The sequence below is a fragment of the Antechinus flavipes genome, chromosome 5, assembly GCF_016432865.1.
Source record: "Antechinus flavipes isolate AdamAnt ecotype Samford, QLD, Australia chromosome 5, AdamAnt_v2, whole genome shotgun sequence".
Classification (NCBI taxonomy): domain Eukaryota; kingdom Metazoa; phylum Chordata; class Mammalia; order Dasyuromorphia; family Dasyuridae; genus Antechinus; species Antechinus flavipes.
This window is the reverse complement of record NC_067402.1, coordinates 10,729,565-10,756,767: the sequence shown is the minus strand read 5'-3', so window position 1 is coordinate 10,756,767 and position 27,203 is coordinate 10,729,565. Positions and strand designations below refer to the sequence as shown.

Sequence of the window (27,203 nt, the reverse complement as noted above, 5' to 3'; positions counted from 1 at the left end):
TCTTTTACACTATTAACTGTTGGCTTCAGAAAAGAGCAATGTGATAGAATTCTCTGATTGCATCATTAGTTTCCTAAGAAATAGATTGAAATCACAATTTCTTTGATACTTATACACTTAAAAGCCAGCAGATGGCAAGCTTGAGACTTTTAAGGTATTTCTGATTTGACTTTCAACTTGAAATCTTTCATATATGTATGCATACACTGATCCAGCAATTACTGAATCTCATGAATGAATCTTCATTTTTAAGTCTATACTATTCTAGAATTTCAGGGTTCACAAGTATTTCATTAGAATCTCAGCCAACAAAGTGCCTACTTTGTATTGTTTTTTCTTTGTAACCTCATCCAAGAGCTCCAGTGTTTCATGGGAACTCAGGGGCAACCTGTATTTGACAATAGTTTATCCAGGCTTTAATTGGAGACTTTCAATAAGGAGAAATTTAGTACCTTCTTAGGAATCTCATTCCATTCTAAGTAGATAGATAGATAGACAGATAGATAGAAAATATACAGATAGATATCTTTTAAGAAGTCTTTTTCCCCTTCTGATATTAACCCTATCTGTGTTTTGAAACTTTTACTATTATTTTTGTTTTTGCCCTCTGGATAAAATTAATAATAACTTTCACATGAAAACACAGCAATCCTTTGAAGATACTCATTATGCATTCTTTCAGTCTATTATGGAGGCCAAACTAAATATTCTCATGTATTTCAACTGCCTCTTATAAGATAATAATTAAAAAATAAATAAATACATTTATGTTGATGTTTAAAAAGTGGTATCCAGAATTATATCCATTTTATCAAATTTGGTCTGACCAGGGAAGAATGAAACAGTTAGGGGGTTCACTATTATTCCCCCATCTCTGGGAATTTTATTTCTGTCAGTGAAACATAAGATTCCATTATGTAACTGACATATGATACTGTTGATTCAGGCCATCGAAGGAGTCCATTGAAACTCCCATTCCTTTTTTAAATTAATTGTTCTCTAGGAAATTATTTTATTATATAGTTATCCAAAAAGCAACATTACGTTATGGAATACAATTTGTTTTGCATTACACACATTTTTGATTGTTATGATTAAAGTTCTTACTTATTCTTAAGTTTGACTTTGTAAATCCTTGTGTTATCTAGTAAGATATTCAATTGCATAATTTGGATAATGAAACTGGTCCCAGAAAATCCTTATTTGATTCTCAACATTCTAAATATGTGTTAAGCTATATTAGATACTAGCTACAACTGAGAGAAATACATTTCCATTTCCATTTCTGTGACAGCCACAAACTTCCTTCATGGCCACCAACCAGGTTCATATATCAATACAAATTTGTCTCAATTTCATTAAGTGAATTGGAACTTCATGGGTCTTAATTTCATCCAGGGATCCAGGCTATGTAGGTATGGTTATATATATATATAATGTGGCTTTTTTAAGTGAATAAATATGATTAGCTTAGAATAGAATTGTAACCATAATTCCTTACTTTACTCATTATTTTCCCCTCTGAATTCAAATGCTCTCCTAATATGACATAACTTAACAAGCATGCATTAAACATTTTCTATATATCAGATAGAGTGCTAGGATCCAAAGATGATCTACTATCAAGTCTATTAATAGGTCTGAGTTTGCTTCCTCTATTTGACCTAGACATAATAACCTGAATTATCATTGTTAATAATGATAGTTATTGTATGCTATATTAGACAAACACACATCTCTTTATAAGCACATCACATTTACTTAGGTTTCTACAATTATTACTTAACTTAATCTTTAAAATACTTTTTAATAAATTTCTGGCTCTTCTGTTAAGTATAAAATGAAAATGAAAAAATATAGCAGTGATTAGTAACAGGAAAGGGGGCAGGCAAAGGAAATGTTTTATCATTTTCTTGGAGAAATAGGATAAATTCAATGGTTTGGGGAATAAAATTATGTTTGTTAGAAGAACACAGAACTTATTAGAAAGTAATGAAAATGCAAGACTTTAGAGAATACTAACTTACTAATTAGTACTCGACCAGAATGACAAGGTAGTTTTCCAAGAATTTTAAAATATCCAGTAAAACTACAAAACCAAAGAGTTTTGTGAATGGTCCTCCTTGTTGGCAAGATGAAAAATAAATTTCAAAATATATTTGGGACCTTAATTATGGTGTTGAATTGTGTTAAACACTTAAAGAATCAACTTGAATCATTTTAATACTTCAGTGAAACAATTTATGAAGAGTACCCATATTAATTTAATATCCTAGGAAAACTTCTAGTTGAAGAGACTGTGGAGAAGGCTGGAGAATATATGCTGTGTGTGTGTGTGAGTGTGTGAGTGTGTGAGTGTATATGTGTGTTTGTGTGTGTGTGTGTGTGTGTGTGTATGGGGTCTTAACCAAGCCTTTTCTCAATTCTAGCTTTTATTATCCCACTATCTTAATAGCTGGGAATACCCTGTTCTAGGTAAACAGAAGAAGATATGAATAAAAAAAATTCTGTTTAGTTATGGATAGGCACTAATAGAAGTAGGAATATATACAAGATGTCCCAAAAGTCTTAAAGCAGTTTTAAACTAAGAATTTGGGGACACCTTGTATCTGTAAGTGGAGGTTAAAAGAGGGAAACATTTTCTAGATTCACTTTTTTTGGAAAATATAAATATTTCATTGCATTGGAAACAAAGACACGCTTGGTGACAATATATAGTGATTCTAGGACTAATGTATCACATGAATCTTGCATTCAAATCAGAAAAAAAATATTAGCTGGACAACAATGTGTCATTCAGCACTCCGAGTCTCTATTATGGATAGGTATCTATTATGGATAAGTCAAATGTGAATGTGTGTGTGCTTATTTTCTTTAATCAATGTCTTTTTCAAAGAATTTGAAAACATATCTTGTCAATTTGAGTGAGAGCCCAGTGGCCCCCTTCCTCCTCTCATCGGGACTGACTAATGACTGAAATGGAAGAAATGCTGCATTTGCTTCCCACTGGGACGCAACCATACACTCCCTGAGAGTGAGTGGGACAGAGCAAACAAGTTCATCCTTCCTCAGCATCCCTAGTAAAAACCCCTGAGAATTAAATGTTCACCTTAAATATTGACTTGAGAGACTTAGCTCTACTAAAAAGGGTTTGGGGCTGAAAAAAAAAGAGCCTTATCCCTTCTAAGGAGTGATGTGTTTCTATAACTATGGCCTTTTGTCTTTTAGGCTCGGTAGCATTCTCGATATTCTCTACTCTCTCCTTCCCTCCCTTCCTCCTTCTCTCCCTGACTCTTTCTGTCTCTCTCTCATTCTCCCTGTCTCTCTCTGTCTCTCTCTCTCATTCTATCTGTCTCTCTCTCGACACCCTCTTCCTTCGCCCTCCCTCCCCGCCCAGAAAGTTTTGCGCAAAAAGAGCTTGGAGTCTACACAGGTATCTTTTCCCCTCCCAAATCCCTGGAAGCGCCAAAGAGAGGGAAGACGGGGGAGATCTGAGGGGAAGGTGCCTCTTGGTTCGTTTGTAGTTCATTAGGGTCTCTGGGCGGGGCTGAGCCAGAGCCAGCTAGGGTATTGGCTCTAAACACATACATATATATCTGTCTTTTTCCCTCCTCCATCAACCTCCTAAATTCCAATGAGGTCACTGCGATGAGCAAGAACAAGAGAAAAAGAGAAGGGGAGGAAGAAGAGGGTGGCGGTGAAGAGGAAGAAGAAGACACAGACAGAAAGGGGCAATCAGACAAGGTCGACTTTTTCTGAGAGACAGCAACTGCGAGGAGCGTGGTGCTGAATGTAATCTGCCTGGAAGAGAGACGGAAGCGGAGATAGAAGGACTGAGCCACTTTTCTATTACGACAGTAACAAAGGGAGAGGAGGCAGAGAGGAAGCTGAGAGAAGGGAGCGAGCCCTCCCACTCGCCCCCCGCAGAAAACAAAACCTCCGGGCTCGGGAAAAGAAGCAAAGGAGCTCGAAGTGCTGGAAGACTCGGAATAGACAGGAGAACAAGCCAGTTACCAAGAGAGGGGGCGTGCAGGTTTCCTGAGGAGACTTTGGATGCAGCAGCACCTTGGACAGCACCCGGGTGAGCGCGTCCCTAACAAAAAGACCTTAAGCTCCAAGCTGCCATCCTCTTGAGAAGAGGCTACTTTTGCAGCATCCCCACTCTTGTCTTTCCTTCCCTCCACTTCAGCTTGGCTCCAGCCCGGGAGCAGAAGGAAAGCCTTTGTCCTTCGGCACTTTGAACGTGCCAGGAGGTGCCCCGGGTGCTTTGGCCCGGTCCGGAGAAGCTCGCCTCTGTCTCTGGGAACTGCATATCTTCCGGAAAATGCTAAACTGGTGAAGAAAGGGGGAAAAAGTTTTGGGGGGGTGTATTAGGGGGAAAGAGAGGAGCGCACGGGGAAAGCGGAAGACCAAAGGTGGATGGTTTGTTTCCCGGGCTGATCTGGAAGGAATGATGACCGAGGAAGGATGTGCACCAGCGGCCAGATCATTGGAAGCCTGCTGGTGCTCTCTGTGCTGGAGATAGGGCTGGGGGCGTCCAGCGTGGCCGTTGGGGCAGTGAGCTTCAGCCTGGCCCTCAGAGAGCACCAGCCGCAGCTTGGAGACTCCTCTCCGGTATGGAGCGGGCTGTGTGTACGTTAAGCCATTTCACTCTCTTTAACTCTTGTTGCTGATGATCATTGCGTGTTTAATAGCTCCTCCCCGGGAGGGAAGGCCATAATAAACCTCCCCCTTGCATGTCAATCTGGAGAAGCATCCCCTGTGCATTGTTCCCATAGGTAGGCTATGGATGTCCTCTGTGGTCCCTTTTTTATTTTTTGAATGCTTTATTTGAGTGAAAACCCAGTGAAATGAGGAGTTTGGGTTTACCTGGAGGAGGAAAGGGTCCCCTAAGAGATCCTAGGGATGGCCTTGTTAGTGGGCATAATTAGGGGGTAGCTTTTTCAAGAATGTCAAGGGCATGTCCTTTGACTCCTCTGTTCCCATTAGAAGAAAGATCAGACAGAAACATGTCATGGGTTTCTTGGGATCATTAAGAACAAGCAGGGTTGTAATTATTCTTTTGTCGTAGGGGAAATGGTGACCAGGACATACAAATGGCAAGCTATATGTGACAAAGCAAGATACATGATGTGTGTGTGTGTGTGTGTGTGTGTGCGTAAAATCTCATACACCTCAAGTAATGCTAATATCATTTTCCATTGTCTTCTTTGGATGGTTCTCTTTAGATGATTATTTATCACCTAGCAGTATCCACCTGGAAACCACTTTATAAGTTCTAGGCAATCACTTGTTTGTGGTAGAAGGTAGGGGGTGGACAACAACAGAGTACGATTTGTGAGAACATTTCTAATCACATACTTCCTACTGGGAGATTTCATACATTTTGTGAGGCAAGCTGTCAGAATCTGCATACCTTTTGTTTCTTCCCCTAAAGGTAAGCTTCAAGAAAGCTTGAAAAATTCATTCCTTCTGACAGGGAGAGATCAATGAATTAACTTGTAGTTTGGACCTAACTGTGAAAAAATGTTTTTTTTTCCCCTTCCCTGGGTTCCAAAGAATCTCGTTACCTTTCTAGATTCAAAGTGTACTTTGGAAAACTGATACTAAAGAATGTCACTTAAAATTTCCTAGTAATTCTTTTCATAGAACTAGTTGAGCTTTAAGTAAAAAAGATGATCATTTGGGTGCACAAATGTAATAACCCCAAAGATATTTATTCTTAATTAAGTTGATCTCAAAATATGTTTAATGATGAAGGTTCTCATGGGGTTCTCTAATAATTTAGCAACTGGGTTTTAATTTTTAAAATTAAATTTGAGCAGATTTTTTTTTCTTTACAAAAAAAGAGAAAAAGTGAAATCTAGCTCTAAAAATCTGTAACATGCTCAAATGATTGTAGAATTTGCTTTCAATGATATCAATGATTCCTAAATTGTGTAGCATGATTTATAAAACTTTACACACATCATCACTACACATTCTTTTGACCCTATCATAAACAACCCGATCATATTACTTGTACATATATATGTATGTAATAACTAGTTTATTAGTTAAGCATGCAATGAAAACCTTTGAAATAAATTGTCTTTATCTTATATAGATTAATTAATATTGTGGAAGTCATGGAATAACCACAGCATAGTAATATATGTCTATAATCTTCCCATGAAAACTTTAATTACTATAAATTGTTAGTAGCTCTAGGATTTATGCCTATATGGGGAGGGCTAGCTTAACTCATGACTTGATGATTGGGACTCTTTCATTGTTTCCCAAGTTTCTTCTTTGAAAAAGCAAAATAGAGAAACTGAAGCCATATATTCTAGGTGTCCAGGTGGAGAGAGTAAGAAGAGATTAGTCAAAATGGATGTTTGCTATCATTTATAGAAAATCATCTAATAGCTTGGTTGACTCAGTTTCACCTTGCACCTGCTTGTTTGGCATCCTGGAGAAGCAAACTAAAAAAGGTCATGGTTCTGTCTTCATGGGATTAAAATGCCTGGTTAATTCAGTGAAGGAAAACAGTTATAACTTGTCAGGACAACAAGGGTCTGGAAGAAGGTCACCTAAATTGCTTTAAATTGATTTGTTCAAGGTATATGGAAATTGTTCCTAACTGCCAAAAGCAGCAAATAATAAGTAGGCAAAAGGCCAGTATTTGTGAGTTATTAAAATTAGAGATGGCATTGAAGACTAAGGAAAAGTCAGAGAAAAAGTTTCAATAGCAAAAGGAATAAAATGAGTAGGAAGTAGCTTTTTCCAGCATATTGTCACACAAATGATAACATTGAACTTTAGGGTTCACTTATATGCACTTTTGCCTGCCTGGTCCTAAATAACTCATGAAATCAGTCTTGAGTCAGAAATGAATTCAAAGGCCATCTCACTGAACCCATACTTCAACATGAATCTCCTCTCTAAGACTGTACAAAAAAGTCATCCTTTACTAATTCACAAAATAGCTCCATCCATTTTTGCTAAGCTACTTAACATATCTAGATTTCCATTTCTTCATCCATAAATAATGGTATTGGACTAAATGATCTCACTTCTTATTCTTGGCCCTAAAATTCTATGATTTTGTGACCTTATTATTTTGTAGCATTCATGTGTTAAGAGCTAGCTCTTTTTTTCTCCCTTCAAATACAACATAAGGCAAACTTTTGAAAAAGTATAAAACATTGCAAATGTTTATATTAGTCTAAAAATCCTGCCTACTATTTGGTGGAATGTTGGATGAAGATTAAGGAAGATCTGGATTTTAATTTCATTCTAGATATTTATTTACAAATTATTAAGGGCTGGGTAAGTCACTTAACTTGTGTTAGCTGTAAGTTAAGTATGATTATTCTTATAAAAGTTGTTTAAGGAGGTTGTTGTAAATAACTTATGAAAAGTGTTTTCAAAAACAGTCAAAGATAGTTGAGTTATTATGGTTATTTATTTTCTATGTTAACTCACTCTTATAGTGAATCTAGTGCTTCAGATGAGGAAAATGTTAATGAAACTTCCAAGATTTAATTTTTAATGGACTTGTCCTTAATCAGGATATCAACTCAACAAATTTCATGTTATAGTATACTCCACAGATATGCAAACCTTAATCCAGACTATAGCTACATAAAGATGATAGTGTGTACCTAAAATGAGACTGCACAAAAGAGAAATAAAGAATTTCCTTTTGCTATAATTCTGAATTTATTTATTTTCTTTTAACAAAATAAAAATTAGAGGTAGGAGATATCAAAATATAAGGAGGAATTTGTTTTGATTTATCCATGACCCTCTAAAGGATTATTTTCACATATGAATATGACTTTGGACTTGCACACTTTGAACTTCTGACCTCTACTTGGGAAGCAATGCTAAGTATCTGAAGAAAGTAAATTATTTACCTCAGTATAACTTGTAGCAATGCTAGGCTTTTTGAATCAAAGAAAAGAAAAGCCAGCAGACTGTACAGCAGATCTGGTAGAGATGACTACCATAGTTGAAATAGTACAGCCAGTAATGAGTCTTTCTTTCTCCAGACACTAGTGAAATCTCTGTCCTTCAGCAGCCAAGGATGTACTTAGACTTGTAGTAAATCACCATGGGGACATCTGGTGCTTACAAACATCTCCTCCATTCAGGAATATGTGGATTAAAAACACTTTAGGTTATCAGTTTCAATATTTCAGATCCCAAATCTGTGTCAGATGTTGGATCATTTTAGATTGGAGGATCTGGCTCTCTTTGGCCTAAATTCATAGGCCGATGTGTGTATGGAGTGTGTGTGTGTGTGTGTGTGTGTGTGTATACATACATACATATACACCTCACCAATGAGAAATAACCCAGATCTGTCTTCAAAATTTCAATGAGTGTTAGTTAGATTTTACATTATTGTTTACATAGCTAATAGATACCTTTAATAATATGCAATACTATTACTGGATTAGAAAAAAAGAACAAATTCTAGGGTGACAATCTGTTAATAATGGAATCAGTAACATCAAGTAGTCACTGGAGAAAAAAACAATATATTAATTCCATTTTACTTTCAGAGTACTAAAATAAGGAGTGGATTTCCTCAAGTTAGTTAAAATAAAGTTTAACTGAACCACAGCTCACTCAGTGTGAAGCTTTCAGTTGTCTTAGCAACCAAATACGATTGCTAAGTGACTCCTATGATTCTGAATGGAAGATTCCAGATATCCAATTAATATATCAATATATCTGTCTTCAGTATTTTCAGAGTTGATATGTGGAAGAGGAATTAGTCCCATTCTATTTGATCCCAGAGGGAAGAATTAGGAACGATGGACAAAAAACATATAGGTTTATATTGTTTGGACGGGGGGGGGAACTTTCTTACCCTCCAACGATCCACAAATAGAATAGGATGTTTCAGAAGATACTGTGATCCCTCTAATGTGACACCTTCAAGAAAAGAAAGAATGACCACTTGTTGGGAATATTTTGGAGGGGATTCTCAATTAAACATTTGTGATTTTTGAGGTTTCCTCCCACTGTGATATTATGAGACTATTTCATATCTATAAAATCTGATCTATATCTATCAAATATCTATATCCATATCTATAAAAACTGATCTATATCTATAAATTGCCTACCTTGTAGTAATTAGGTATGAAATGAAGGAGAAGTTGGAAATCAGTTGCTAAAAGGTGTTTGACTATAAATAACCATACTGACAAAAATATTTAGTACATTAACTATAACAGAGAAATCTGTTTCCATTGTTTATTCCACTAAGTAGAAATATGTCCCCCCCAAAAAAATAGTAAGATACAAAACATTTGGAGACTGTGAGAGATGCCAAAACAAATGTAAAGATTAACTAAGGTTCATCCAAGCAAAGCCAATTATAGTCTTTGCCTGGGGTGATTTTGTATGTGCCAGCTCAGCATCTTAAATAGTTCAGGATCTCTTTTATGGCAGTTTCAATTCAGAAGGTAGTACTATTTGATTTTCCATATAGGAATGAAATGTCAAAATATCTGCACTATGATTTGTCTCTTTGAAATTGTCCATATTGTGTAACCTAAGCCAGATAATTAGAAAATGTAAAAGTTTCAACAGAATAGAATGTGAGGAAATTTGATTCCAATTATTTTGGAAATTTCGGTCAGAAAGAATATGGCACTTATTCGTTAGTCCAATGTGAGAGGTGACTAGCTCTCAGACTCAAGAAACCTTTCAATTAAAAAATAAAAAGCACCATGATAATGCATTATCCAGAGTAGATAATTTTTAATTTCCCCTTATGGGAGATGGTTTGTATCTCTAATTTATAGTGAGCTCTTTGGAGTTGCAATGAAGTTGGGAGGAAATGGGAAAATAGATCAGAGTTCAAACATGAACCACTGACTTCCTCCACATAATTTACCCTATAATTTATCCTAGTGTGCTCCCCAAAGCTCAGAGATAGTAATGGAATGGGAAGGGATAAATATATAATCCTGATAATTTTCTCCTTTCCTACAATCATCCTAGGATAATAGTTGTTATTGTTGAGTCATTTTCATTTGTGTCCAAGTCTTTCTGACCCCATTTGGGATTTTCTGGACATATCCTCCTATAGTTCATTTTACAGATGAGGGAACTGAGGCAAACAGGGTGAAGTGACTTGCCCAGGATCACATAGCTATTAAATCTCTGAGACTGACTTTGAATTCAGATCTTCCCAATTCCAGGGGCTGCCATACGATTCACCTATGTGCCATGGAGCTGCCCCAAAATAATAGTAGTGAGAACTAGGTGGCACAATGGATAGAACATTGAGCTGGAAACGAAGAAGACTTATCTTTCTGAGTTCAAATCTGGCCTCAGACACTAACTACATGTGAACATTGTAAGTAATTTAACCCTATTTGTCTCAGATCTTCACCTATAAAATGTGCTGGGAAAAAATGGCAAACTACTCTAAGACCTTTGCCGAGAAAATGACAAATGTGCTCATGGAGAGTCAAATACAATTGAACAACAAAATTCAGATAATTTAGTATAAGAAATCCATTTCACAGACAGGATATTAAAGATATAGAGAAGCAAAATTACTTGGCCCAATTCATTCAACTTATGAGTTGAATTTGGGATTGGACTTAGGGTCTCTAATTTCAAATCTAATATTTATTTTACTATTCCTGAAAACAATTAGCATAATCAATCTGCGAAAATTTTCAAAACATATTTCTATTACATACTCAGGAAAATACTCATTCCTAGAAAATACAGAAGCAGAAAAACTAATCCCTGAACTCAGGGTTTATTTCAGATTCATTAACTGGACAAGAGTAAAACAAACTACATAAAAAACAATTATAACAGTCTGTAATTAAGTCTTGAATGATCTGGTAGAGATTACAAGTGCAATGGTTCAAAAAAGAGGGGTCCTGAATCTTAGTGAGACTTTTGAAGATCAGGTAAACCATAAGAAGAGATCTAATTTAGGTTTGGGGCACTTAAAATTATACATAAATGGAAATTATTATTATGATTAATAGCCTAGTAATGTGATAAAAGGCAACTGGATTTGGAGTCCAAAGATTTGCTTTTAAATTCCAGCTCTGCCACTACCTATGTGATCAGCTTGCTAGAGAATCTATATTTCAAGATCCTCATCCATATAATGGCGTTGGATGAAACAATCTACAAAGAACCTTCCAACTCTAAATTTATGATTTTTTAATCTTGGAAGGACAGTTAGAAATTGGATTGGTAAAAGAATAAGGGACATATTCTAGCAGAAGGTAATGAGCAGTTACATTGCACAAGTATGTTTGTGGGACAGTTTATGAGATTAACTTGGATGGAATTTAGAATGACTTTAATAAAATACAATGATATCTAGATGGATAGGCAAGGTAAGACTGCATTATAGAGAATCTTTAAATCCAGGCAAATGTCAGCCATAACCAAAGGATCTAATTAGAGGAGATTGCTGGTAAAACAAGACCACAGGCTCATTGATAACTTTCAATCCCACATATCTCAACTCTAAACTCAAGAAGTTGATATATCATTGCTCTTGAGATATGGTCATATGGGACACTGAGTAAATGAACAAGAATATAAATTTGCAAATCTCTCACTTAAGATCTATTACCTGTTGAGAACTGGTCATATCAAGAGAATTCTTTGCTGTTAATATTATTAATTATTATTATTATTAAGATAAGAAAATCAATTTTCAAGTTGTAGTCACTATTATTTTGCCTCTGGACTTAGTTTTCTTATACTTCTCCCCCCCCAAAAAAAAAAGATTATGGAACTATTGTTAGTTATATAGTGGGCAGTCTTATTAGCAATTATGTCATGTTCTTGGTTTTAAATGAATCTTTAAAAAAATAATGGTGGTGACTTCCATCAAAAGAATCAATCTAGGGACAGGTAGGTAACACAATGGATAGAGCAGCAACCGAGAGTCAGAAGGACCTGATTTCAACTCCTTGTCTCTGACACTTAACCCTCAGTAGCTGTGTGATCCTGGACAATTACATTAAACCTGATTGCCTTGATAAAAATAACTTAAAATTAGTTTTGAGGTAAAACTCAACAAAAGCTCTAAAGTAGAATAAACCTCAGAGACTAGCATGTAGTCCAACCCATGATTGAATAAGCACCTTATGTCATGCACATGGTTACCTAGCCTTAGTTTAAATAAAAGAATACCATGATGAATTGACAACTCTGAGATACTACTATATTCCTTTTATATTAGCTACAATATCAGAAAAAGATAATGATAAATTTTGGAAGAGACATGGAAAAACTGGGACAATAATACATTGTTTGTGGAATTGGATCTGACCAACCATTCTGGAGAGCAATTTGAAACTGTGCTCAACCACGTGTTCAAAAATATTTGTGGCAGCTATTTTTGTAGTAGCAAGGAACTGGAAACTGAGTGGATGCCCATCAACTGGGCAGTGGCTGAATAAGTTATATATGATTGGTCTATAAGAAATGATCCTCAGGATGATTTCAGAACAGCCTGGAGAGACTTAGATGAACTGATGCTAAGTGAATGACTAGAACCAAGAGAACACTGTACATAGCAACAAGATTGTGGGGTGATCAACCATGATGTCTTAAGGCAATTGATTTTACATTTAGAAACACAAAGACACACACAGACACATATATCTCAAAGGATTCTCTTTTGGGGCTAATCGTGCAGAATTCAATCATATTATCCTTATATGGAATGCACTCAAAATCATTCATCATTTGAGCCATCCTACTCTGGAAATGATCCAGATTCTCAATGTACTTCCTAAAATGTGGAGATTTGTTTAATTCTCCAAATGAATATTTATTGAATCTCCTCATCTATTACTGCTGGGACATTGATTAAAACCTTTTTTTGAATCTTCAAAATTACTCTGCTGTACAGCCTGTTCTGGGAAATTCATGTAATATAATGATACTATTAATAACAGCTATTATATTATATATTTATATATAATAGTATGTATTATATTGCATATAATACATGTAATATTATGTATTTAATGCATATCATATATAGAACTATAATAACAATAATAGCAGCAAGAATATTGATGTTATCATTTACTTCTTTTGAGATCTAAGTGTTCCTATTTCCTCATTTATGTTGACATTAAGCCAAACTTCACGAAGAAGTTTCTTCGTTTATGGGGCATAGAAACTGAAAAAAAAAAAAACAGGAAAAATTAATTTGTCAGCTCAAGATTAAATTCATTATGACCTAAATCAATATCAGTAACTTTCTCATCCAAAAGATTTAACCAACAGACTAGAAGACCAGGGGAAAATGATAATGCTGTCATTGTAGGCTATGGTAAAGTTTCCCTGAAATACAAGCTTTTCCTGGGTTTTGATTCAAGGATGTGGCAATGGAGTGAAATCTCTGATTTCTGTTTTATATCAGTAGCTTCAGATGACAAGGAGTCATGTTGATTTATAGAGGAGAATATGCCAGGGAACTTCTATGGATTCTGGTTATGATAACTTCCCTTGGGAAGACAGAAATTTCCTCACTTTGACCATGAGAGAAAATTCAATGAAGATAAACCACAAGTCAGAGGCTCATAGCCTCTCTCTTGATAATCTAATAAGCTTATCTTTCTCCCCATAGCTACAGAAATGGAAGGGACTTCAAAGGACAATTAATCCTATCATCTCACTTTTCAAATATGTATACTTCATGCATACATTTCTAACTATTTTATTAGATCATAATTATAACAGGAGGCCCTAAGTAATTCTATTTTTAGAATAGAATGTATCAAATTCATCAAATTAACTCATGGAGCATCCAAAAGTAGGAGATACATGACCTATTTTTTTAAAAAAATCTAGCAATATTGTGTAAAAAAAAGAAAACAAATATTTAAAGAAAAAATCTCTAGGCACCATATTATTATTACCAAAAATTAGAAAATAAACTGAGTGTGCTTTAAGTTTATAGAATGTCTTTAAATATATGATAATGAACATAAAACAAATATACATCATTAAGTTTGCCACTTTTGTTATTGCTTTTGGTTTTATATTAGTCATTTGTTAAATATCCCCCATCACTCAGTGACCTTTCCCTTCTAATAAATAAAAACAATAAAGCAAAAGCAATTGGCATGGTCAATCTATCTCATGGTATATTGATATTCTATATCTATCTTCTCCAACCTTTTTGTGAAATGCAGGAAGAGACATTCCCTCCAATATTCTCTACAGTTGGTTGGCAATTATAGTTACGCATCTCCCATTTCATTCAATTATTTTTAGAAATACTTAATTGTAGCTATTGGATATATTGTTTTTCTGGTTTTATTAAATTCACTCTGCAAAAGTTGGCACATGTATTTCTGTGTGTTCATGAATTCCTCATACTTTTTATTTCTTATTCCATGATAACATTATAATACATTCAAATATGATTATTTCTCGGTTAATGTCTGTTTTTTTTTTCTTTTTTTCTTAATATGAAAAATGTTAGTCTGAAAATCTTGTTATATATTGATTTTTTTTTCCTTTGTTTCTTCTCCCTGCAGTATTTCCCTAACAGTGAACTTTTCAGGTCAAAGGATAAGAATGTTCTTTTGGAATGCAGAACATTCCATCCAAATTTGTCTTACCAGATGTTTGAACCAGCCTCCAGATCTAACAACAATATGCTACTGGTTTTGTCTTTCTACAGATCCTTCAACATTTACTTATTTTCTTTTTGTCCTCTTTCCCCACTTACATTTCTAAATGTGAAGGGAATTCCATGATATATTTTAATTTTGATTTTTCTCATCATTAGTGATATAAACCAATTGTGTATATTGTTGTTAGTAGTTTGAAATTCCAAAATTGAGGAAATGAATCATCTATTTTCACCACTTCTCTATTTGAGAATGGTTCTTGGCTTGATTGGAAGAGTTTTTGAACTGGAGTTAGGAAGAAAAGAATTCAAATCCAGCCTTAGATACTTAATTAGACATATAAATAACTTTTCCCTCTGTCTGTCTGTTTCTTCTTTTGTAATCTCAGGATAATAATAGCACCTATCTTACAGAATTGCTGTGAGGATAAAATGAGATAATATTTATAATAAGCTTTTCAAACCTTAAAACAGTACATACACATACACACACACACATATATATATAACATAATATATATAGTGTCTATATATATGTAAACATATATATACATATATATGTATACTCTTTACTGTATATATACATTCATGTGTGTAAAAATATCCAGTATTATTATTACCTTGATTATTTATGTTAGTCAATAAATGTACATTAAACATTGATTATGTATCAGGCATCATATTAAGTGTTAGAGATACATAAAAGGGTAAAAAGGGCCACAGCATAGGCAGTTCATATTTGAGTAGTGGAGAAAGCATGCAAAAATCAAACATATAAGAAATATATAGAGTATATTGAAAGTAATCTCAGAAGAGAAGCCACTAATAATAATCTCCTGCAAAAGATAAAATTTGATCTAGTTATTTTAATAATAGTTTTTTTTTATTTTCAAGAAATATGCAAAGAGAGTTTTCAACATTCACCCTTGCAAAACCTTGTGTTCTAAATTTTTTTCTCCCTTCTTTCCCTTTACCCCTTACCCCAGAGACTAAGCTATCCAATATATGTTAAACATGTGTAAATCTTTTATACATAGTTCTACAATTATCATACTGCATCAGAAAAATCTGATCAAAAAGGAAATATATATATATATAGAAAACAAAAATCAAGCAAATAACAAGAAAAATGTAAAAATCCTATGTGGGGATCAACATTTTGTTCCAACAGTCCTTTCTCTAGATGCATCTAGCTCTCTCCATCACAAGTTTATTGGAATTGGCCTGAATCACCTCGTTGTTGAAAAGAGCCACATCCATCTGAATTGATCATCACATAATATTGTTATTGCTGTGTAAAATGTTCTCTAGGTTCTACTCATTTCACTCAGCATCAGTTCATGTAAGTCTCTCCAGGCCTCTCTTAAATGATCCTGCTGATTGTTTCTTATAGAACAATAATATTCCATAATTTTCATACACCATAATCTATTCAATCATTCTCCAACTAATGGGTATCCATTTAGTTTCTAGTTCTTGCCACTACAAAAAGGGCTGCTACAAACATTTTTGCACACATGAGGCCTTTTCGCTTTTGATGTTATCTTTGGGATACAGGCCCAGTAAAGAAACTGCTGGATCAAAGATTATGAACAGTTTGACAGCCCTTTGGGCATAGTTCCAAATTGCTCTCTAGAATGTTTGGATAAATTTGCAACTGCACCAGCAATGTATTAGTGTATTTTTCCCACTTCCACTCCAATATTTATCATTATCTTTTCCTGTCATCTTAGCCAATGTGAGATGTGTTTAGTGGTATCTAAGAGTTGTCTTGATTTGCATTTCTCTGATCAATGGTGATTTAGAACACCTTTTTCATATGTCTAAAAATGGTTTTAATTTCTTCATTTGAAAACTATCTGTTCAAATTTTGTGACCATTTATCAATTGGGGAATGGCTTGGACTCATAAATTTGTGTCACTTCTCTATATATTTTAGAAATGAGGCTTTTATCAGAATCCTTGAATGTAATCCCCCCCCCCCCAGTTTATTTCTTCCTTTCTAATTGTGTCTGCATTGGTTTTGTTTCTATATTAACTTAATATAATCAAAATTATTCATTTTGCATTCCATAATGTACTCTAATGTTTCTTTGGGCATAAAATCTTTCTTTCTCCACAGTTCTGAGAGATAAACATCTCCCTTTTATTTTCAGAATTTCAAATTTGGGATTTAATTGGTGGTTTTTAACTTATTCTATTTTCCAGTTCTTTTAGTTGCATGCCCATTTCATTGATCTTCTCTTTCTCTATTTTATGCAAGTAAGCATCTAGAGATATAAAATTTTCCCTAAGAACTGATTTGTCTGCTCCCTATAAATTCTGGTATGTTGTCTCATTATTGTGATCCTCTTGGATAACATTATCGATTGTCTCTATGATTTGTTGTTTCACCCACTTATTCTTTAGCATTAGATTTTTTAGTTTCCAATTAATTTTTTTTATCTATTTTCCCTGGCCCTTTATGACATGTGATTCTTATTGTACCGTGATCTAAAAAAGATGAATTTACTATTTCTGCATTTCTACATTTGATTTCAAGGATTTCATGTTCTAATACATGGTCAATTACGTGTAGATTCCATATACTGCCAAAAAAAAAGTATATTCCTTTTGGTCCCCATTCGATTTTCTCCAAAGATCTATCATAGCTAACATTTCTAATATTCAATTTATCTCAAATTCTTTTTTATGTGTTTTGGTTTGATTTTTGTTGTTCTGATAGACCAAGGTTGAGGTATCTCACTGATATGGTTTTGCTGTCTATTTCTTCTTGTGGCTCTCTTAACTTCTCCGCTAGGAATATGGATACTATACCATTTGCTGCTTATGTTTACTATTGGTATTACTTCATTATCTATGGTACCCTTTAGTAAAATGTAGTTTCCTTGCTTATCTCTTTTAATTAGATCTGTTTTTTGCTTTGCTTGACATAAGATTGGGATTGTTATCCCTGCTTTTTTTTAAACTTCAGCTGAAGCATAATAGTGTTTCCTCCAGCCTTTTACCTTTACATTACATTACAGCATAATGTAGGATTCTGGCTTTTAATCCAGTCTGTTATCCACTTCTGTTTTATAGAAGAGTTTGTCTCATGCACATTCACAGATTAAAATTACTAACTCAGAATTTCCCACCACCTTATTTTCCCTAAGTTATATTTTTCACTTTCCTTTCCACTTTCCCCTCCTCCCCAATATTTTCCTTCTGATAACCACTTCCTTGAATCTCTCTTCTCTTTTTATAGCTCCTTCCCCTTTCTGATCCTTTTCCTCTCCTACTTCTGTACTTCTAGTACAATCTTTTTTTCTCCCCTAGTTTCTTATTTATATCCTCACAATATAGTCAAATAGACCATCTTAGTATATCCCTAACAAAGATACAGTTCTCACAATTTAAACAATACCATCTTTCCATAGAGAGATGTAAACAGTTTCATTTTTAATAACATCATTTTTCTTCCCTTTTAAGTTCTTATGCATCTTTTGAGTTCTGCATTTGAAGACCAAATTTTCTGTTCAGAATTGCACTTGTCATCAAAAATAAGTGAAAATCCCCATTTCATTGAACGCCCATTTTTTCCCTGAAAGATAATATTTAATTTAGCTGGATAGTTGATTCTTGACTGCAGTCCAAGCCCCTTTGGCTCTAGAACATCATATTTCAGGCTCTTATATCCTTTAAAGTAAAAATTTCTAGATCCTGGTTAATCCTGATTGCAGCTTCTCAATATTTGAATTGTTTCTTTCTGGTTGTTTACAGTATTGATCTGATAATTCTGGGAATTTAGCTAAAATATTCTTTGGAGTTCTTCTGTTCTTAGCCTCCCTGTGCTGCACCTGTGCTGGGCTTTTACCTGAGCCTGTCTGATTGAGACAGACCTTTCATGAAGTTCTTCCAAACTAACTTCTGCTGAAAATTTGTAACACTCCAAATAATTGTGGGTTCTGTCATTCTACAACCTGTTCAGAGACTTGATCTGATGTTGATTTTGAGGGAAGTCAGGAAGAGCTCAAAGTCCTGTCTACTCTGCATCATCTTGGCTCCACTTCTCTGATCTAATTCTTGAAGGAAGCCATGAAATCTTAATAAGTAGAGGTGAAAAAGCAAAGGATTCCAGGCTTGAAGGAAAGTCAGTGCAATGGCAGAATTGGGAGACTATATCATTGTTCATAAAAAATCCCAGGTAGCTCAAACTGGACTAGAGTGTGCATGAAGGGCACTGACGGATAATGGATCAAGTTGTAGAGGGTTTTAAAAGCCAAAAAGAAAATTTTATTTTGTTCTTCTTGAAGGAAATTGGAAACCTCTGGATTCAATTCAACAAAGAGATGACATGGTTGTACTTATTTCTTAGAAAAATTACTTTCACAGTTGAATGAAACATGGATTTGGAAGAGGTAAAGAATTGATCCAGTGAAACCAATTAGCTATTTAGATAACCTAGAGAACAGCTAATGAGGGGGCAAATTTGTGTGTGACTAATGGAGAGAAGAAGAATTATATGAGAGATGCTGTGAAGGTTCAAAAAAAGACCAAAATTATCACTAGAGCTGAAAACTGAATGAATGGAGAGCCAATGATGTCACTAAGGTTGGGAGGCTGTGTGACTGGAAGAATATTCTTTATAAATCTCATGTATTAGATTTTTTATCTCTGATTATTATTCAAAAATATGTTGCAAACATATTGCATATCATGTTTATATTTATATTCATGTAACAATAATGTTATATGTAGTATTATATTATATAAGTACAAAACCTTTTTTTCCCCAATAATTACTCTTCTTATCATGGCTATCTTGATTTTATGTATAAGACTTATGATTTTATGTAATCAAGTTTTCTCTTCTATTTCATCTTTGGGTATCTCTTTCATTCCTTGTTTTGTCACTTGAATTTTGAAAGAAATCTGTTTTAAAGGGCTAAGTTTGAATAGTTTCCATGAGTAAGATCCATTTGATTAACCACGGGAAAAAAATGCAGGTCAAACTCCTCCTTAGTGAACTCCGGGATCTAAGTTTCCCTCTTTCTTGCTATTTTTCAGGAGACATATAATAATAATAGCAAAAGGCCTCTTTTACTTGTCAAGATGAGAATCATCACTGGATTATTTTAAAAGAAGAAAAAATATCACACAGCAGAAATGGAACAGAACACAATGCATAATGCATTAAAAATGACATTAAGTTAACAGTGTGGGAGAGATGTGAGGACGGATTGAAATTCTGAGGAATAAGTGCAATTTTCCCTATATCCCGAAGGGTTTGGGCTTCTGGCCAGTGATTTTTTGGTAGATAAGATGTAGGGAACTAGGATTTCACTTCTTTGACTGTTCCATGCCCATGATTCATATGTTCGATTGAATTTTCCCCTTTTTGATTCTTATTCTTCCATGATTAAGCTTTTTCTCCATTCTTTTCACTTTTTTTCCATGCCAACTAACATTTCTACTTTGCTACTGTTCAGGCTCATGCTGCATCTGACTCTATGGTATTCTTTTCCACTTAACTCCCTGTTAATTAAACCATCTTCATGCAAATGCTGTTTCACTTTGTTGTATATTAGCAGAATAGCTCCTTCCCTGTTAAAATGCATTTTCTTTGAACACATTATTTTCAAGAAAAAGTAGAATTGCATCTTTAACTAAAAGTTGAATGCCAATGTAGCAGTGACAAATGTCTGTTAAGACACACGTTCGATTAGATGACCTTCCAACTCTGGATTTTGATTATTAATTCTACTTTGAATTGAATTCTAACAATGGATTTTCTTTTCATTCTTTTCTCTGGTTGCCAGCCATTTTTACCTTCTCTCACTTTTCAAGCCTTCTAAGACTCTATGTTTTCCACTAGAGAGATCCTTTTCCCACTCTTGCCCCTATCCCTGATCTCAACCCTGATCGGCTTAAGCATCAAGTTAGACCAACCCACAACCTACTCAAATGAGGTTCATCATCATAATTATCACAACACAAATGGCATTTATTATAAATATTACCTCAATAGATACTTAAAATAGCCATTTGATGAAAAACTGGAACTCAAAGGCATTGACCAGGGTCACCGTCAGCAAAGTCATGAAGAAAGTCTCAGAAAATTTTGTAGGTCATGGATGTGCTGGAATCAGATATATGAAAATCCAGATCCTGATGATATACAAAGATGGATGATGACAATTGCAATAATTGACCTCTGAGGCACTCAATGGTTTGCAAATTGCTTTTGATTTATAATGTTATTTGAGTCTCACAATAATCCTATTTATTATCCTTGTTTTATGGAAAAGAAAGCTGTGTTTTAGAGAGGTTTAATTGCTTGTTCAAAGTGACAAAACCAGTCATTTACTGAGACAGGAATTGAACCCAACTCCTAACTCCAAACAAAGCACTCTACCCCCTTTGCCTCTCTCATATCTCTGAATCCCCCATATCAGAGGCATAGAAAGCATAGCAGTTTTTAATTTTTCTTTTAACAGAAAAATCTCTGTAGTCAAAGGTCATATTATAGGGAACTTTCAATGAGGAAATTCTGTCAACCAATTTAGATTGCTCAACAATTAATATTTCTAAAGACTTAACCTGAATCATTAAAAGATTAGGTGACTTGTTCATGATCACACAGTGTCCAAAGCAGGACTTGGGGGGGGGGGGCAAGGGGAGGGCAGCTAGATGGCACAGTTGGATACCATGCCTAGAATCAGGAAGACATGAGGCCTCAGACACTGACTAACTATGAGATCCTGAGTAAGTCACCTAATTCTATTTATCTCAGTTTCCTTCTCTGTAAAATGAAAAATAGTCAACCACTTTAGTATCTTTGCCAAGAAAATCCCAAAAGGAATCAGGAAGAGTCAGAAATGACTAAAATGACTAAGAAACAACATCTTGATTCTCAGGTCAGCTTTCTATCCAATATGCCAAACTGTTTCAAGATTTCTCTGTATATTCTCCATGTATTTTGTATTCATTATTTCATTATAATAGAGATTTTACAATATCACAACTTGCTTAGCCATTCTCTCATTCATAGATATCTATCTTGTGTCCATTTACTTGATACTATAAAGGCAAAAAAAAAAACTATAAGGGTTTTTGTTTGCTTGTTTGTTTGCTGAGGCAATTGGGGTTATGTGACTTGCCCAAGGTCCCCCAGTTAGAAAGTGTTAAGTGTCTGAGACCAGATTTGAACTCAAGTTGTGCTGACTTCAAGCCTAGTACTCTATCCACTGCACCACATAGCTGCCCCTACTAGGAGTGTTTTGAGAAATATTTAATCTCTTTTTCTGGACTTTCTTGGCATGCAATGGCATGGGCATTTTTGTCACTTTCTGAACATGACTACAAACTGCTTTCTAAAAGAGTTAGATGAAGTCACAGGACTAATATGAATGTCCTAGAAGGCCTGCATTTCCATAACATTGACTATTTCTAACTCTTGGTATCTTTTCCAGCTTATTGAGTTTATGTGAAACTTTACAGTTTTAAAATTCTTATATACTTATTGAAATAAATTTATTTTTGTTTATATCCTTTAACAATCCATTAAGGGATAGATTATTTTTTTTTAAATGTGCATTAATTTTTTATATATCTTGGATATTGAATGCAAAGGTTTCCCCCCAATTTTCCATTTCTCTTCTTATGTTAACTCATATTATTTATACAAAATCTTTGCAATTTCATATATTTAAAATTATTTCTTTTATCTTTTGTGATCTCCTCTAACACTTATTTGGTTAAAATATGTCCCCTTGATCAGAGCAATTATTCCATTTACATATATCTCACTTTTAACTTCTGCTTTCATTTGTAGCTTAGACGTCAAGACTGACATAACTAGTTTCCACAGTGGGAAAATGAGCCAAGTATTTCACATTTAGGAAACAGGATAATATTGTTGGGATTCTTATTATCCTTTGTCCTACCTTGTTATTGTCCTGCTACCATCAGTGAAGATGGTGAAGGACATAAAGACTGAGGAACAACTTGTATTTTCCTTTGTTTCATGGGCTGCCATGGCCAAAGTCTTCATCACCCATCTATGTTTCCTAAACATTTGTGTGTATTTAATTATTTTATCGTCAAAAAAAAAACCCAAAATCATTTAATTATGGAGCAGTTTGTAAAGCCATGGGGGAAGTAACATGTATGGAAAGAGGATTGTGAGGTTTGTGACTGCAATAGTCACAAATTCACAAGTTTTCCAGAATCATATAGTCACAGATTTTTCAGCTATAATAAATATTAGGGGTTGAGTCTGATCTCTTTCTTCCAACAATGAAGTGAAGGTGATTTGCACAGTATCACATTAAGTATCTGAGGCAGGATTCGTTATAAGGTCTTCCTATCTTCAAATTCTGCACTCTATTGACTAAACCATCCAACAGCCTCAAAACAATCCACCACCAGCACCACAACTAGCATTTATGTAGTTATTAACTTTGCAGAAGTTAAGTCATTTTATCTTCATAATAACCTTCAGTAGGTACTACTCTTATCCCTATTTTATTGATAAGGAAACTGAGACAGAAAGGTGACTTGCCTTGGATCATATAGCTATATGGTTAAAGACTAAGGTGGGATTTAAACTCAGGTTTTCCTGCCGCTAAATCAAACACTCAATTCACAAAGTTCAAGAAATTCACAAAGTTGAGAACTTTATCAATTTAAAGTTCAGCAGTTCTTTGTTCTCTTTCCAAAGCGAGGTATCACTCCGGAATGATTTGGAAAGTAGAACTAATGTTTTCAAAGCTACCTGAGTATTTTCAAGCCCCTGGAAAGCCGTTGATCAGCATAAGCAAGGAGGAGAAACGCTTAAGAGAGTTCTTTAAAAAACAGCCAACTCATTTGTCAATGACCAACTCATAATATTTAGAAGAAACTTCAAAGCCCTGCACTTCTGAATGTTGGCAACTAAGATGCTGTGCTGTGGTTGCTTTTTGAAAAAAAAAAAAAAAGAAAGAAATCCAGAGATTTGAGAAACAAAATTGCAATCAGCTAAATCTCTCAGGAGAGAAAAATCACATTTGGGGCATGGCTTTTTCAGAAAGCCTTGTGAATAAACATGTTCCCATATTCTGCCGTGGGGTGCATTATTTCAATAAACAAGTCACAGATGATTCCATTAAAAGAAATGCCTTAAAATCCGCCCACTTAAAACAGGGCCATGTCACATGAGATTCATGCATGTCTATATCCATGTCCCAGAGGCCCTCACTAAATCAAAATAAGGACTGAATTTGGGGGCATATTATGAAACTTAAATAGGCTTGCTTAATGTAAACCCATTTTCTCCCCACTCAGCTATAATCAAGGCAAAAGACATTTCTTAAACAAACAGTTATATTGGCAAAGAGTGGAACAATCCTAGCTGTAATTCATGATGTTTCTAACATTTCCCTTACTCCCTGCTAAAGTGATATTATTTGTACTTGTATGGATGTGTCTTTGGCTAGAGAGTAAACATGTGATTTCATTGATAGAAGGGACTCCTAAGTGTTGAAACCTTCTGTAATAATGGAGACTAGAACCTTCTCTGCCACTTAGTCTTAAGAGAGTTTCCTGAAACACATGGGAGGGAGAGAAAGAAAGAGGAGAAAAGGGGGAGCAAGATAGGAGGGCACAGAGAGAGAGAGAGAGAGAGAGAGAGAGAGAGAGAGAGAGAGAGAGAGAGAGAGAGAGAGAGAGAGATCTATTCTTCCCAACTCCTAACTTTTGATCCTGTGTGTCCTGCGGCTTTTTAGTTTTTTATATATGAGGAAAAGCCATGACAGTATTAGCAAACACCTGATCTACAAGTCAAAAAGACCCATATGCAAGCCCTACCTCTTTATGTCCTAGCTGTGTGACTCTAGGCAAGCTATTTCGTGCCTCAAGCTCCAGGTAATTCTGGAAAACTACACATTGCATAACAAATGCTAACCTGTACTGAGAAAGATAAGTTTCCTGTGCTATTGAGATCAGAAGCCCAGGCTCTACCTCTACTGCTAATTGTTAGTAAAAAACCATGCAGGGCAATAGAAAGCTTGCCTCGGAGTTTAGACCTGGGTCCAAATCCTGCCTCTAACATATGTTGGTCTTGTGATTTGGGGCATATCACACAGCTTCTTATTGCTCTCCTTCAAAATGCTCTAAGACTATAATTTGAGAAAGAGTTGGTAGTGTACAGGGAATACATTATGCTGATAAAAATCAGTTCTGAAATAACACAAGAATGAGCCAATAGTGTTTGTGTCACGGGGTCACTCTGAGGATCAAATGAGATAATGCCCATAAAATGCCATATAAATGTCAGCTAGGATTAAAATCATATCTTAGCCCTTTGCTTTGGTCTTTAAGAGCCGTCCCTTTCAGAAACTTTCAAAAGGGGGAAATGGGATGGAGCCGGGGAAGTCTTGCACTGTCTTTCTTCAAAGTTTCCATCTGGAACCCATTACTGGCTATGGGCTGTCCAGGAACTGGGGCACTAACATATTGAATTGCAACACAAAGAGTTCTCAGGAAGCTGCAAAGTAAATACTCTGCACATTAACACTGTGCTCAGAACAAGGCATTCAGTGCCAGACTGCCTTGAACCCCATATTAGTGATAGATTGATTATTCCAAAGTATCTCTCTCTCCTCCAAGAAACCAGCTTCATTTTCAGAAACAATGGGCAGCAAGATCCCCTAAGACTTTTCCTAAGAAGATGAACCATGGCCCCAGTGTTTGATTTAGTCGGATTGATTCTTCCTGAGATTTGTGGGATCAGAATGAATATACCATTTAGTAAATAAGAGATATATTCCAGGTCCTGTATATGTATTATTTCTCTAGATTTTCCACTTCATATGTGAAAGCATCTGTTTATTTTGCCCTCACATGAGACCTGTTCTTTTCCTCTCCCTTTCTTGGAGATGGATAAATTTAAGCCATCTCTGGGAAGTTATTTCAAGGTTGAGTTTTTATTCTAATTTCTATGGCTAGATTTGAGGGAGTCTGTATTCAAATTCTAGGGGGTCCAGGAACTAAGATGGGATAAAAATGCAAATTTTTGTGTATATTAATCTTTGAATTTAGCATTTCTTTCAGTTATGCACATAACTATAATGGTTTGTGGGCTTTGCCATGTTGTTAAAGTGATTCAAATCACCACAACATAAACATCCCATATTCTCCTACAGGATGCATTATTTTTATAAACAAAAATAAGCATTATTTCAATAAAAATAAAATATCAAGAATTCTTATCATGGTTTTCAAGTTTGTAGTGAAAAGAAACAAATTAAGAGTTCAATGACTTGGTTTCTAGACTCACTTTGATATTCTTCTCTGGGACTTCAGGGCTTTATTACAATTTTTTGGACCTCTGATTTATCTATAACCTAAAGGGTTTGAGTTAGGTGATCTCTGGCATCCCTTTCAACTCTACGATCTTATGATCTTAAGTTTAACTTTAGATCAAAATATCAAATAGGTTCTATTAATATTTGTATAGGTTCTGTTCCATTTTCTAGAAGTTGTCCATGGGGGGGGGTCTTCCTTCTCTCTCCCTGTGTTCTTCTGCTTCATTGCATTTCCTTCCTTCTCCAACCACCCTCCATCAGTAGTCTTATTCTTTTCTCAAGATTCTTTTCTCCAGCTTCTGACTAAGCTTTTATAATGGAACTCATACCTCCTTGGGTGAAGTAGTTAAAAGAGACCTTAAGGATCATTTAGTCCAATTTCCAGCATAAGAGAAGGAAGGTCACATGTTCAGACACCACAGAGCTTGTATAGCAACCCAGGTCCTCCAATTTTAAAATAAAGGGAAAAATAAAGGGAACCCTCTGGATTTTGGTTCAAAGACAAACTCTGCTAATTATTAGCTAAATGATTGGGTTTTTAACTTCTCTGGTTCTCCATTGCCTTCTATGTAAAATGAGATTTGATTGACCCCAGTCCCATATACCACCAGTCTATGACCCTATTATGATGCACTGCTACTTCTATCTAAAAGCAAGAATATGTATAAGGTATCTAGATGGCTCAGTGGCTACAGCACTGGGCTGGAAATCAGGAAGATTCATTTTTCTGAGTTCAAATCCAGCTTTTTATGCTTAATAGCTGTGTAACCCTGACAAGTCATTTAACCCTATGGTGTTTCCTCATCTTTAAAATTAAACCAAACCACTCCAGTATCTGTGCCAAGAAAACTCAAAACGAAGGTGCAAAGAGTCAAACAGAATAGTAAAATGAGTGCACAACACTCTTGCCTAAGCCTGAGTGTAGGTGATTAGCTTCTCCATTATCGCTAGTCTAGTTTGACTTTCATACTTTTGGCAAATTAAGGTCATTCTTCATTTAACAAGAAATGTGTGGTAAATGACTAGAGATAAATGCCATCCTTTGATAGGATAATTATTTTCTGGGCTGCATCCCAGACCTTCCACCTTAGGAAACCTGGACAATGTTAGAGAACATTGTGCACTCAAAGTGGCTGCCTGGAAGGGTCCAGAGAAGCTTCCTCCAAGAAAAAAAATGTTATAGTCTCAGAGTTTTTTTTTTCCTCTCTATGCAATTGTGAAAATGATTTAAC

General features: G+C 35.1%; 1 protein-coding gene across 6 annotated transcripts in view; it reads left to right on the top strand.

The window, feature by feature from the left end:
• Positions 1-3,472: 3,472 nt before the first annotated feature.
• The window catches only part of TMEM196 (transmembrane protein 196), a 70,389-nt gene continuing 46,658 nt past the window's right edge, over positions 3,473-27,203 (top strand). For 4 of the 6 annotated variants that reach the window (XR_007954346.1, XR_007954347.1, XM_052001494.1 and 1 more), the window contains exon 1: positions 3,473-4,632. Coding sequence is in view for 4 of the 6 variants with exons in the window: in XM_052001494.1 (XP_051857454.1) it covers positions 4,468-4,632 (165 nt within the window). In the remaining 2 variants the exon portion in view is untranslated. The remainder of the gene's footprint in view (positions 4,633-27,203) is intronic. The other 2 variants (XM_052001495.1, XM_052001493.1) reach the window with 1 other exon arrangement.